Here is a 12,520-nt window from a genome sequence, read left to right as displayed (position 1 = left end):
CTGGCTTTCATCTAGCCAGGCAGCCTACGCATAGGGTTGGAAACCTACAGCCATCACCTAAATATGGGGTGGCTGATATTTCACAAGAAATCAATAATAGGGTATGACCTAATTGACCTAGGTCAGTTTCAATACCTAAACCCTATGCATGTGCTCATACATACCCTCTGCAAGATCCACACACCCCTCTGCCCTGGCAATCTGATATAAACACGTGTGCACATTTCTCACACACAGCACACATGCTTGCTTGTCTGGCAGAAATCCTTGCTCATACTTGTGCTCTTGCACTCAGACTGGGTAAGTCAAGAATGAGCTAAGCCACTGTAGAAATGAACTCATCGTCTGTATTTCCATCTCCATCCCCCTTTCCTGGGGAGCACTAAGCAAGGAACAGCCCACCACAACCCTCCCAGAAGCCCAGCCTTACAGAAGCTGGGGAACAATTAGCCAGGGTGATAGCCACCAGGGCGCAGGCTGAGCTGGTTTTGGCACCAGGGTCCTCCGCTGTTAGCATACATTTGGCAGGTTCCAGAAACAATCTGTCAGGTGCATGTTTGTGCTCTGGGTTTCCATGCTGGTGTTAGTTGCATCTGTAAAATTGTGAGTACTCTCATGTTTCAAAATTCCAAAACCTTTTGTTTCCTTACCCAGGGAGACTGTACTTTGGCACTTGAGAGGGGTTTAGGCATCTGTGAGAACATGTGGCTGTCACTGTGGCCAAGGATGTACATACATATCACTCTGTATCATCAGTTTATGGATGTTAGAGGGTAGCCATGCCTATATATTGTCCGGGGCTTTTCCCTCATGTACAGGTCAAGGGTCTCCTTCCAGTTCTGGCCCAGAATGTCCTTTGAGCTAGCACAGTGCTCCTCCCTGAGTAGATGATTTGATTAGGCCAGCTGGATTCAGGTCTCTGAAGGCAGAGCTGGCTGCTGACAAGAAGGCAAAACAGAAGTGATCATGAACCTGGCTGACCTGGCCCCAAATGTGCCCCTTGCAACTGAGGACAACACAGGGCCAGGGTGTTGTTCCAAGGAGCCAGAGGCTCTGCTGAGTCTGAGCAGTAAGCCCCAGTAAGAGGAAGCACCTGTGAACAGCTGGGCTCCCATCCTCACCCGCCTCTACCTCCTCAGAGCTGGTGCCAAGTCCACATGCCAGGAACAACAGGTAGGGGACAGGCCCTGGGGGTCCCAGGCCTCTCTTCCTCTGCTCAGTTGAACACAGAGCCCCTTTCAGTCTCCTGCTTCTGAGGCTTAGTCTCCAGAAGCCTCTCTAAGGCAGCCTGGGGCAAGAAGAGTGAAGGGCAGATGCAAGTGACCAGGAAGCTCCAAGGGAGAACGTCCCTTCCCATGGGCAGCCAGGAGAAGGCGGTCACCTTTGCCTGACCCACTGCCTCTGGGACCCTGCAATGTCTCTCAAGGCCAGATTCGCAAGTAGGTGCCAGTGGAGCAGACAGAGAAAAGGGGGAACACACGCTCTTGGAAGTTGACACGGAAGGTGTAGAGGTGGCGCATGTCCTCCGTCGCGTAGAAGGACACGGCCCCCACCTCCAGGTCCAGCGCCACCCTCACGCGGGACAGGTGGCCACAGCTGAGGGGTGTCCGCTCAGGGGTGGTCACGGCCCAGTACTGCCCGTTGTTGAGCTGCAGCGCCCAGACACCCTCCTCGGGGGTGAAGGGCGTGAGGCCCTTGCGGCGCACACTCTCTCGGGCCACGCCGAAGGCCCAGCCATCCTGGGGGCCCACTTCCACCTCCCAGTGGTGCCGCCCAGACGAAAAGCCACAGGACGCCAGGACTCTTGTGTTGGTATCGAAGCGATGCGGGTGGTTGGGCACGTCCTGGGCCCGCTGTCCAAGACGGACGCTCTTAAGATCCAGAGAGAGGATGAGGCGGGGGTTGGCCGTGTTGGGGTCCAAGGTCAGTTCCACTGCAGTGGGGAGGCAGGGAGAGACAGCCCATGCAGGCTCCTTGCACAGCTCCCACCCCTAATTCCTGCCCCACCCCAACAAGTACATGCTGAAATCAAACTGTCAAACACTTAAATACCAGAAAGAATCATCAATTTTTCTAATTATGATGATGGTTTTGTGGTTGTTTTTTCTCTCTTTAGCCCTGGCCGGTATGACTCAGTCAGTTGAGTGTCCTCCTGTGCACCAAGAGGTCAGGGCACATGCCCGGGTTGTGGGCTCCTGCAGGAGGCAGCCGATGGAGATGTCTCTCTCTTTCTCTCTAAAAACAATATAAACTTTTTTTTTAAAGCCTATCTCTTTAGAGATCAAATACTGGGATATTTATGGAAATGATACTCTCTGTGATTTGCTTCCAAATAATCCAGTGGGAAGGCAGGCTGGCCAGCTGGCACAGTGGTTGAGGTCGACCCACGAACCAGGAGGTCACTGTTGGATTCCTGGGGGTTTGGGGCTCAATTTCCATGCAGGAGGCAACAACTCTCTCTCATCATTGATGTTCCTATCTCTCCTTTTCCTTTCCTCTCTCTGAAATCAATAAAAACATTTTTTATTAAAAAAATAATAATCCAGTGGGAAGAAATGGAGAGAGGTGTTAGTGATCATTGCTGAGGGTATATGGTGAGCACATAATCCTCTACTTTAGTATATGTTTGAAATTTTCCATAATAAAAAGCTCGAATATGCACACTTGTAAGTACTACAGCGTTCCAGGCCTGTGCTAGGCCCTGGGAATCCCAGCCCTCCTCCAACTTCCTTTCTTGGGGGGGAGGAGAGACAATAAAAGAAACAAACAAACAAAAAACATAGAAGAGGAACTGGGACAGCAGACTGTGATTTCAACTAGAGGAGCCAGGGAAGTCCTCACTGAAAAGGTACATTTAAGCAAAGATATGCAGGTGAAGAAACCAGATAGGCGGCTGTCTGGTGAAGCATGTTCCAGGCCCAGGTAAGCGTGTGCTTGGCACATTCCAGGAGCAGCCGAGAGTGCACAGGGAAAGAGTACGCAGTAAGGCCAGGTCCCCTGGGGCCTGGAAGATCCCTTTGAGAACCCCAGCCTTTACTGAGCGACAGGGGCCAATGCAGGGTTCTGGGCAGAGAAGGGGCATAGTCTGACTCAGCTGGTTTGGGTTCTTTCCATGCAAAGTCTGACTTAGCCCTCCCCTCCCCGTGGGGTTGGATCCCACTCACCCCAGAGCTCTGCAGGAGAGAGAACCTCCTGCCTTGTCCTCAGTTTCCTCCTGTTTCCCCTCACCCCCGCACACAACTCCAGTCCCCAGAAGAGGTCTCAGTAAGTTTGGGAATGGGGACAGGGGAGAGAAAGGCTTGTTTAGGTGACCGACAAGCCTTCCCCAACCTAAGTATCCTGAGGGGCAGGGCACTCCTCCTCTGGACCATATGCCTACAGACCCCACTGTGGCCTGAGGGAGTCAGCGCTGTGAGGTGAGGTATGGACACGGGGGAAAGGGGAGTAGGTGGAGAGTCCCTGAGGTGGGCGGACAGAAGGAACCAACCACACACAAAGCCCAGAGAGACAGGTGCCAGCAAGGAGTGAATTCTCTGTGTGGCCAGATAACAAGCACTCACTATCATCACCACAGCTATTGTACCTTTCTCTTCTTTCTCCAGCTCTCCACGAAGATCCTCTGAGGAGGGGAAACAAAGCAGGGTGTACATGAATGACACAGGAGACAGTCTGACAATGACAGCGATACCACGTCCTCTGACACTGATGGGCCCCTGGCTCACTCACTCCCCAGAGAGGCCAGAGGCACCGCCTGCAGTATTCTGGCTTTCCCGGTCCAGCTTCCCCCCCTTTTGCCTGGAGCTGGTCAGAGCTGAGATCTCCTTCTTCATCCCTCTTTCTGCCCTCATTGCCCCCCTATCCCGTCTGTCCCCAGGGGAAGCTTTGTGCCCTGAGGGGCTGGAATAAACCAGTCACCACACACCCCAGCTCTGGTTTTCTCACACAGCTTCTGGAAAGGCACATCTTTGGACCCCAAATCACCAAAACCACCACTGCCACTGGCATCTCCCAGCCCCGCCCCACACATGGGCCCTACCTTTGAACTTCTTGAGCAGCCCCTTTAAGACAAAGGTCTTGAGGGAAACATTCCAGACTTTATTCTTCATCTCAGAAGAGACTGTGCTTGGTTTGGGGGCAGGCACATTGCTGCACCTGCATGACAAGGAGGAAGGCCCACCAACACTGTCCCACTCCCGCAGTTAGGAGAGTGACACCCTCTTGGTGGGAGGGGTAGGAAAAGGAGAGCCTGCCTTCGTGCCGATTCCCACAGCCAGGCACAGGGACTTCTGCCTCAGAAGGTACCGGGATAAGGCAGTGGGGGCTGGGAGGAGAGCGGCTGGGGGCTGGGAACAAAGAGAGCACGCAGTGGAAACGAAGAGCCAGCTAAGAGGGGCCCAGGGCACTGTCAGGTCCACTCACCTGCTTAGTGTGCTTTTGAATTCCTGGGAAGGAAGAAGAAAGAAAAGATCAACGTCAGGTAACCTCCATTTGCCTTTGAAAAAATAGAACCGGCCCCTTCCCTGCTTCCAGAGGGATAGGCAAGAGGCAGGTGCCACAGCCCACTGCCTGCGTGGGCCGGGGTGCCAAGGGCTTCCCCCTGGGGCAGGCAGCTGGGCGTCTCATCGACCTGGTGGGTCCCGTGGCCCTGCCCACAGCTCCGAAATGCTCCCATCATGACAGAATCATCACTGGCACCATGTGCTGGAGCCCAGCGTTGCCTCTGCTCTCGGCACCACCAAGACAAGTCACAGCCTTTATGCAGCGACTTCGGTGTCTTTCTTTTTTAAAATCCTCACCTGAGGATATTTTTTTCCCAGAGTGGAAGGAGGAGACAGAGAGAGAGAGAAAGAGAAGAAACGTTGATGTGAGAGAGACACATCAATTGGTTGCCTCCCACACGAGCCTCGTGGGGATCAAGCCTACAACTGGGGTACTTTTGTCCAGAATCAAACCCAGGACCCTTCAGTCTACGGGCTCGACGCTCTAACCACTGAGTCAAATCAGCTAGGGCTGGACCAGTGTCTTTTAAATGACTGTTTTTGAGCCATCTGCAACTTGTGAAGTTTATTTAGTAGACTGTGACTATTTTTTTTAATGATATAAAATAGAAAACATCTAAGTGCATCACATTAGTAAAGGTGTTATTTCCTGAGATTCTAGTCTCAAGTGTGTACATACTAAAATATAACGTAAGATATATTACTGTTATTTACTGTCAGGAAAGTTTTATCATATCCCTTTAGACCTCTAACCCCAGGAAAATCAAGGCACCTCTCTCCAGTTCCCTTTGGCTCCAGATTGTGCGAGTCTACTAAACTCACAGGATCTGACTCTGTTCTCACTGCCTTTGATGCCTTAAGATAAATGACTCAAAGCCCTGGGGAGCCAGACTCACCTGGAGAAAGTCAAGGTCAGGCTTGCCAGCTGTCTCCTGGATCTGGCTGGTGAGCTTGGATAGCTGGGCGATCTCGCCCCCGAGCTGGGCTAGATTCTCATTCTGCTTTTGTGTTACCTCCCGGGACAGCTCCTCCAGGCGGCCCAGGAGCCGGCCCTCCTGCTCCACCAGGAAGGCCCGCAGTGCCTGAAACTCTGCCCCCACCTTCTCTCGCTCAGCTGCCATCTGCTTCTGTCTCAGGAGAGGAGAAGTTGCAGAGATAAGGGACATGAGCAAGACTTGGCCTTTGGACAGGAGCTTTGCGTCATCCCACAGGGCAGGGTTCCATCCGCCTCACTGCTCAGGGGTCAGGGGCTCACCCACACACGCACACCCTGCACAGTTTCTAATTTCATATCCCAACTCTAAAGGCACAGCAGCTTCAACTCATGCTCTCGATTCCCGTTAAAGATGTGCCCATGTGTCTCTTTGTACCTGGGCTCTCCAACCAATGTAGGGCAACTTCGAACTCTCCCAAACTACTCAGGGCTGCAGTTTCCTTAATGAAAAGTGGGAAGGATAAGTTAGTGCCTCCTGGGGTCACTCTAAATATTAACCTGGAGTCACTCTTTCTTCCCCAAACACATTTATTATATGTTGCATACAAGAAAACAGGGCCAAAATGGAGTCGCTTATGCTAAGCCCCACCTCACTAAACAGATTTCATTCAAGTTTCAGCTATCCCAGAAAAGGAATCTTAAGCCAGCCAACCGGGAATTGCCTCTGTTCCGTAACCTGCCATCCCCTGTAGGGGATGCCATAACCAACCCGGGCTTTTCGCCTTCTGAAATTTCCTTGTTCCCGCTACCTCTGCTTATAAAATCTCTTGCCTTTGTACCAGGGGCTCCTGTCTATCTGCTGGATTAGATGCTGACCACTCCATCAATCACTGAACAAAGCCAGGAAGACCTTTAAAAGATACTCAGTTGAATTTTGTTTTCTAACATTCATCACCCTTCCAACGTTCACTCCTCACTTTACTCCTCATTTTAAAGTTTTTAAAAATTGATTTCAGAGAGAGAGAGAAGGGGAAGAGAGAAACAGTGATTTGTTGTTCTACCTATTTTGGTTGATTCTTATATGTGCCCTGACTGGGGATGAACCCACAGCCATGGTGTATCGGGACAATGCTCTAACTAAAAACTAACTGAGCTGCCCAGCCAAGGCCTTTACTTCCTTTTAAAGAGCACCATTTCTATTTAGCAATTATGAAGGTAACACATGCTCATGATACAAAATCTGGGAGTTACAGAACAGAAAGAAGGAAGGAAAATCAATGCCAGTGTCCAGAGGTAGCAGCACACCTACATGCCCCAAGTGAGGATGTGCTGTGTGTGCAGGCTTCATACTCTGCTATTTCCATGACCATTACCCATAGGATTTTCACTCCTCTGTTTCCAGACACAGGCTCATGCTACTGATCCTCTGGATTCTTTACATGAATACGTGGAAGGGACTGCACACGACATAACAAGCAAGGCCTCTCATGGCTAATGAGAAGTGAGAAGGATTCCATTCCTCCAGGACAAGCTGGACAGTCACAGGTCCTCTTCTTTAAAAACCCCTAAGGGAGGATGCCTAGCAGGTGCTGCTCAGTGGTTAGCACATCGGCCCAAGAACCAAAGATACGCAGGTTTGATTCCTGGTGAAAGGCACACACCTGGGTTGCAGGTTCAATCCCGGCCCTCAGGTGAGGAATGGCTGGAACAGGGGACTGTGAGTGGGTTTTGAATTCAGGAGATGGCTCCCCCAGGACCTCCAGGACACTGGGCAAGCAGGAAGCTGCACCATGGGGCCCTTTACAGGTGTAAACTCACTCAACACTGACAACAACCCAATGATGTGGGTGCACTCGTTTTACAAATGAGGAGAGAGACAGAGAAGCATTGTCACCAGTTAAGTGGGGAGTCAGGATTCTAACCCAGGGAGTCTGACACCAAAATTTGAGTTTCTTAGAATTATAGTATATGGCCACCCAAGGAAATAACACAAGTGGAACAATATTAGCCAAAATGCTCTAAATCAGGGTTTACCAACATCTGTGCTATTTTTATTTGGGACGAGATAATTCTTTGTTGTGGAGGGCTGTCCTGTGCATTGCAGGATGCTTCATCAGCACCCTGGCCTCAGCCACTAAATCCCAGCAGCACCCCTGCCCCAGTGCTGACAACAAGAAGTATCTCCAGACGTTGCCAAATGTCCCCTGGGGGCCAAAATTGTCCCAGTTGAGAAGCACTCATAAATGGTAAGAGCATTTTCAAATAAAAGTATTCATTCTCTTTGTTACCATGCAGCAAGAGTTGTTCTCTACCTCTATTGTTTTATTAAGCAGGTAGTATTCTGTAATTCTAAAGAATGTGTGGGCCAGAGGGGTGGTGGATTGGCAGGGGGCAGAGTGGAAGGTGCTAAGTAGTGTCATGGTGGGTGGGGTCAGAGATCATGAAGCTGCCCACGATGTGGGAGGCCCTCTGGGTCATAAATGGAAGAGCCACAAGCTTACTCCTTTCTCCAGAAGAGGAGGGTAGGGGTCTAGAAATGAGGATTGAGCTCTTCCTTGGGAAGGGAAGTAAATGATCAGATGGGAAGGGTGGGGTGCACACTGGAGGCAGGTGCACCAGGTACAGCTGAGGGTCAGGAACGGGGCATCTGAACTCAGGGTCTTCCCCTCCCCACCTTGAGGATAGGAGAGTTCTCAAGTTCCTCTTCCTTCAATTTCCAACTCCAGAACTGAATGGCCCTGTCCTAACAGACCCTCGTAGATCCTTTCATTCTTTTAACACCTATTTATTGAGCTAAGAACTGAGTTTGCAAGGTAGAAAATTACAGTGCATGACCCATGTTGCCCACCTTAATCAAAATCAGCCCCATTTCACTTTCCTGTTCCACTGTAAAGAATTCAAAATATAATTCCTGCCCACCAGGGAGCGATGGGCACACTGGGCTGTGCAGCAGGGGCTGCTGGAAACTGGTCACCAGACCTCCAGCCCTTAGCAGCTCTGACACCCAGTGAGTCCCCTTCCCCTTAGCCTAATTTCAAAACCTAAAAAACTCTAAGAATGAAAAAAAAGTTTTTTGCCTTTGGTGGCAAAAATGCCCTCGGCTAACATGAGGCTGTTTACTGTATTTATGTTTTCACATAGTATGAGTATTCATGTCTCTCTGCAGAAACACTATTGCATTCAATTAGGAGATGCTCCACAGCCCTAATTGGGGTGTTATATAATATTAAAATGACTTTACATCCTGATTCACTGGGACAGTTCCAGTAAGCCAGCTGTTCTAGAAGGATAATTTTAGTACTTCTTTTCACTTTCAAAAGCTCTGGTTATATAATAAAGTATACGGTCACATTTTTTTTTCTTTTTAATGGGTTAATTTATTTATTTATCTTTGTTTTTAAAATATTAATTGAAATTTCAAGTAGTAACTCTTAATGACCAAGACTGGAGCAAAATTAATATGACAGTAACGGATTTTACCCCTTAGAATACACCCTATTCATGAGTCCACACTCATACACACTATCAAACAAGAAATACATTCAAGCTGTGCATTTCCCCAAAAAGTAGCATTTGGCCACATCTCTTAGGTTTTCCTATATAAAGATCTCTTAATGTGCTGGCTGGCCTGGCTCAGTGGTTGAGTGTCAACCCATGAACCAAGAGGTCCCCAGTTTTGATTCCCGCTAGATCCCCAGTAGGGGGCGAGCAGGAGGCAGCCGACTGATGTCACTCATTGATGTTTCTATCTCTCTATCCCTCTTCCTTCCTCTCTCTCTAAAATCAATAAAAACATATTTTTAAAAATATCTCTTAATGTTATTTAGTTTCTTAAAGTTCTTCACTTAAGTCATGTAACGCTTCTTGGGAAAATTGCCTTAAACAAAGAAATAACTGTTTTTATAACTTAAACAGTGTGTGATAATAAACAATGAATAAAATACTGACTCAGTCTTTGTGTTTAGACTGGAATGCACCTGTGAGATCTCTGTCCAAGATGCTTTATCTGGCCAAAGAGCCCAGACTGGGCAACTCACCCACCCTCCGGTCCCCAGCTCTTCAAAAACTTGTAAGCTCATGTCATTCAAACTCAGTGTTGGATGAGATTCAGATGTTGCTTTTGATAACTTTTTTCATGTTTCCGGCCTTTATATGAAAACTGTTTTCATTTTCCTCAAGCCCATAACACTCCACAAACTTTCTATTGAAAAGGTAAGCATACTTTGCCAAAAAGTTTTGTTGTGATCTGTTTTTTTAACTTTGTCTAAAGAAAGAATAAAAGAGTGGGAGCCAGGAACACCAGCAGAACATTCTCGAACAACACAGAAGTCCAGAAAGATAATTTCTCAGTCATCCCTAAGATCAGTCACCATTTATAATATGCATCCTATTATCTTTCTAAAATCCACCCCCGCTGTTCCACAGGTACACACTCCAACACCACACACAAAAACAGCGCCAGGGTACTGGGTGGCCCTCTGCTGTTGGGGGAGGGGGCCTCACCAGGAGCTCCTTGCTCTCCTTCTCTTCGGTGGAACGAAACACCTCATAGTCCTCCAGATCATTCTTCAAGACCTTCAGCTTGGACTCCAGGAGCTCCTGCAGGAGGGTGAGAAGGGAGACATTACGGGTGCAGGATTCCGGAAACCCCCACCGGTGCCTTCCTGGAGCCACGCAGGAGGACGGGAAGGCCCTGTTCATCGAGGAGGTCGGGGTGAACCATCTCTGGGCAGGATGAATGCAGCCTGCGCTGCCTTCACAAAGGGGGCCGGGCATCCTTAGGGCAACGCCAAAAGTCAAGGACCTCACTTCTCCAGGACCATCAAGCGCACAGATTCCGGCTGAAACACAAGCCCCTCCCACCCCCAGCTGCCCAACCCACCTAGTCTTTTCTGCTCTCCGCCCCACCATCAGAAATCCCTGTGTGTGGAAGGGTTGGAGCCGTGTAGGGAGCAAAGAAAGACGGGACGGTGTGCCTGAGGCCCCCCCACCTCAGCTGGGGCCCCAGCAAGGAGGCAGGAAAGAAAGGAGCCCGAGTCCGCAGCTTTGGCACAGCCCAGATGGCTCTCTCCTTGCTCTACTCAACCCTTCCCCGACCTCTTGGGGCGTTTTCGCACTCGGGGAAAGAGCTGAGAGTGCGGGCAGCGGAGGCGTGGACATGCCCAAGTGGCCGCTAGAGGGCGGGGGCTGAGAGAGAGAAAATCGCCAAGTCTGTGGGACATCGCCCAGGCGGTTCGGGGGCACTGTGGGGGTGACAGAGGGATGGCCACGCTCAGCCCGGAGCCGGTGCCGAGCAGGAGGGGGGCAGGGGCTCCCCCGAGCCTCCAGGCTGCTGCCTGCCTGCCCTCTGCACTGCGAGCGGGGACAGGCGGACGGGGACGCGGGGTCGCGGGGTCGCGGGCGCTCACCTTAGCCTCGTGCACGGCTTCTTCAAGCGGCAGCACGGCGTGCGCGCGGTGCTCGCGGGCGCGGTCGCACACCACGCAAATGGCGCGTCCGTCGTCCTGGCAGTAGAGCTTGAGCGGCTCGCCGTGCTGCGCGCACGCAGCCGCCGCCGCCTCCGGCGCCCCGCGCTCGCCCGCGGCGCCCGTGGGTAGGCTGAAGCGCCGCAGCAGTGCGGCCACCGCGGCCAGCTGCCGGTTGGGCCGCAGCTGTCCCGGGCGCGCGGGCTCGCGGCACTGCGGGCAGGGCAGCGGGCAGGGCGGCAGGCGGGGCGCGGCGGCGGACCCCGCGCCCGGGCGCTCCCAGCAGCGCGCGATGCAGGAGCGGCAGAAGCTGTGGCCGCACTCGACGGACACCGGCTCTTTGAAGAGCTCCAGGCAAATGGAACATGTCGCCTCGCCCTGCAGCTCTACCGCGAGTGCCAGGGCCTCGGCCCCCGAGCCGGGGCCGGTGCGCGGCCCCACCGCCGCCATGCGCGCCCTCGGCGGACGGAGTCGGGCGGCGCACTGGAGGCGGCCGAGCCAATAGCGCACAGCTGGGAACCCGGCGCCCTCTGGGAGGAAGGGCGGGGCTGGCGCCGGCCGGCTGGGGAACCGGGTGCGGAGGTGCGCGCTGGGTGCGGGCCGGGCGGCGCAGCGAGGGGTCCAAGTGAGGGCCCGCGCCCTGCGCCCCGCTGCCGGACCCCTCAGTCCCCAGTGGTTCCGCGGTCCCGCGGCCCCGTCTCTCCGTCTCTCCGTCGCCCCGTCGCGCAGCCCCTCCGCGGACGCCGGGTTCCCAGCTGTGCGCTCTTGGCTCGGCGGCCTCCAGGCTGCCCCCGCCTGACCCAGTCAGCGGTGGGAAACGGGCCGGGACAGGTGGGCGCACACGGCCGGCTGGGCGCCGCTCCCGGCTGCCGCCCGAGGCCGCCTCGGCACGGCCCGCGCCAGGGCCTGGCGCCCGCGCCGCAGCGTCAGGTCGCCAGAGTGCAGGTTCGTCCAGCTTCAGCGCTGGAGCTAAATTTGGAGTCTGGAACCTGGCTCTGGTTCGCCACCCCCAAGCGTGGCCCTGTATCCACCTCTGTAACTACCTTTCCTGCGATTGTCCCCTCCCCCTTGTTTATTCTTTATTTAACTGTTTTTAAACAAAAAACACATTTACAATAATTTTTCCCAAGTTACTCGGTGTTATCTCCCCGCTCCCGCCCTTATCTCCACAGCCCCCCTCCAGAGCTGCTAGTATTCTTTGCTTCCATCCCCTGTCATGCCCTCCGGAGACCACTGGGGTCAAGCTTTCGCCCTCACCCTCCTCAGAAATCCCTCTTAAAATCACCAGTGGCCTTGGAGATCCTAACCCAAAGGCGAAGACCCCTCCTTAGGCCTCGCATCTGGTGCTCCCTCCTTCCCGACACCCTTTCTCAGCGCCTTCCAGGCATTCCCCCCAGCTCCAGGGCCTGTTCCCTTAGCCCTTTTCCCTGTCCCGCCTGTCCTTGGCCCTCTGTACTGAATCCCTTGTGACCTCTTACACTTTATGGGCCTGGGTGACCCTCTCCCTGATGACACCACAGTGCACAAACCCAGCCCAGGGCCCGAGGATGCCCGGCTTCCCCATCCAGCTCCAGCGTAGCATCTCCACCTGCGCGTTCTCAGGGCGTCCCACGCTCACCGCG

The 12,520-nt window shown here is 52.8% G+C and overlaps 1 protein-coding gene across 2 annotated transcripts; it reads right to left on the bottom strand.

The window, feature by feature from the left end:
- Nucleotides 1–326: 326 nt before the first annotated feature.
- Nucleotides 327–11,361, bottom strand: TRIM7 (tripartite motif containing 7). 2 transcript variants are annotated; one of them, XM_081135613.1, is made up of 7 exons: nucleotides 10,842–11,361; nucleotides 9,937–10,032; nucleotides 5,396–5,626; nucleotides 4,420–4,442; nucleotides 4,037–4,152; nucleotides 3,584–3,619; nucleotides 327–1,933 (listed from the first exon to the last, which is right to left on the bottom strand). In XM_081135613.1, the coding sequence occupies exons 1-7, from the start codon at nucleotides 11,346–11,348 to the stop codon at nucleotides 1,422–1,424; spliced, it is 1,521 nt and encodes a 506-aa protein (XP_080991739.1). In that variant the 5' UTR covers nucleotides 11,349–11,361; the 3' UTR covers nucleotides 327–1,421. The 2 variants fall into 2 exon arrangements, with proteins under 2 accessions (XP_080991739.1, XP_080991740.1); XM_081135614.1 differs by lacking the exon at nucleotides 5,396–5,626 and having other exon boundaries at nucleotides 333–1,933; nucleotides 10,842–11,357.
- Nucleotides 11,362–12,520: the final 1,159 nt, after the last annotated feature.

This window comes from Miniopterus schreibersii (assembly GCF_964146895.1).
Source record: "Miniopterus schreibersii genome assembly, chromosome: 4".
Classification (NCBI taxonomy): domain Eukaryota; kingdom Metazoa; phylum Chordata; class Mammalia; order Chiroptera; family Miniopteridae; genus Miniopterus; species Miniopterus schreibersii.
This window is presented reverse-complemented; position numbering and strand designations above follow the sequence as displayed.

What these genes read in the sequence shown, in the direction of transcription:
- TRIM7 (XM_081135613.1), bottom strand. Translation starts at nt 11,348, where the DNA reads ATGGCGGCGGTGGGGCCGCGCACCGGCCCCGGCTCGGGGGCCGAGGCC. An exon ending in AAGCCGTGCACGAGGCTAAG is followed by an intron (nt 10,033 to 10,841) that starts GTGAGCGCCCGC and finishes ACCCTCCTGCAG; the next exon opens with GAGCTCCTGGAGTCCAAGCT. An exon ending in CTGACCTTGACTTTCTCCAG is followed by an intron (nt 4,443 to 5,395) that starts GTGAGTCTGGCT and finishes CTTCCTTCCCAG; the next exon opens with GAATTCAAAAGCACACTAAG.